Source organism: Arachis ipaensis, chromosome B05, assembly GCF_000816755.2.
Source record: "Arachis ipaensis cultivar K30076 chromosome B05, Araip1.1, whole genome shotgun sequence".
NCBI classification, from domain to species: Eukaryota; Viridiplantae; Streptophyta; class Magnoliopsida; order Fabales; family Fabaceae; genus Arachis; species Arachis ipaensis.
The window spans coordinates 139,136,535-139,137,322 of record NC_029789.2 but is presented as its reverse complement, the minus strand read 5'-3'; the positions used below and the strand labels follow the sequence as shown (position 1 = coordinate 139,137,322).

Sequence of the window (788 nt, the reverse complement as noted above, 5' to 3'; positions counted from 1 at the left end):
AATAAACGATTAATAATATATAATAGATTCTAACAACTGGCCAAGCAAATCGACGCACTAATATAGGGATTTTGTTTCGCTGCCTATATATATATACATATACTAGAGAATCAACTATGCATCGTGATTGATTAGTTTCACAAAATCATGACAAGGAAAAGGAAATCACTCTCGACGACGCTGCTGCCGCCGCCGCCGCCCCCGACGCCACCACCAAAGATGGTGAAAAAGCAACGGCCGCTCCGGTGATCACTCCTGAATTCAGGCTTGCAAATCACTTACTACTCTCCAAAGAAAGCGGCGGTTACAAGAACGTTGCTTTTTCGCCTTTGTGCATCAAACTCCTTCTTAGCATTGTCGCCGCCGGGTCCAACGGCCCGGTTTGTGACGAACTCCTCTCGTTTCTCCGGTCAGAATCCATCAACGATCTTAATTCCGTAGCAACTCAGCTCTTGTTCTCCGTGTTTGTCGACCGTTCTTCGAGCGGCGGGCCTCACCTCTCTTACGCGAATGGTGTTTGGGTTGACAAAACCCTATCTCTGAAGCCTTCCTTCTCACAAGTTTTGGAGAATACTTACAAGTCCACTTTTGCTTCACTTGATTTCACAAACACGGTAAGTTTTTAGTGGGATTGGAGGACTAATTTTGTCTTTGATGACATTTTTTTAACAAATTAAAAATCAAAGTAAAATATATTTTTAAATACAAATATAAATATAAATATATATGTATATACATATTATTTTTATTTTTGAGAAAAAAATTATTTTATTTATCACTTATATTAA

At 39.2% G+C, this 788-nt stretch overlaps 1 protein-coding gene across 1 annotated transcript in view; it reads left to right on the top strand.

Moving 5' to 3' along the window:
• LOC107641303 (serpin-ZX-like) overlaps positions 1–788 on the top strand; it is a 4,385-nt gene that overhangs the window by 2,700 nt on the left and 897 nt on the right. Inside the window, exon 2 of the mRNA XM_021124011.1 lies at positions 136–614. Within this exon, the coding sequence (XP_020979670.1) occupies positions 136–614 (479 nt within the window). The remainder of the gene's footprint in view (positions 1–135; positions 615–788) is intronic.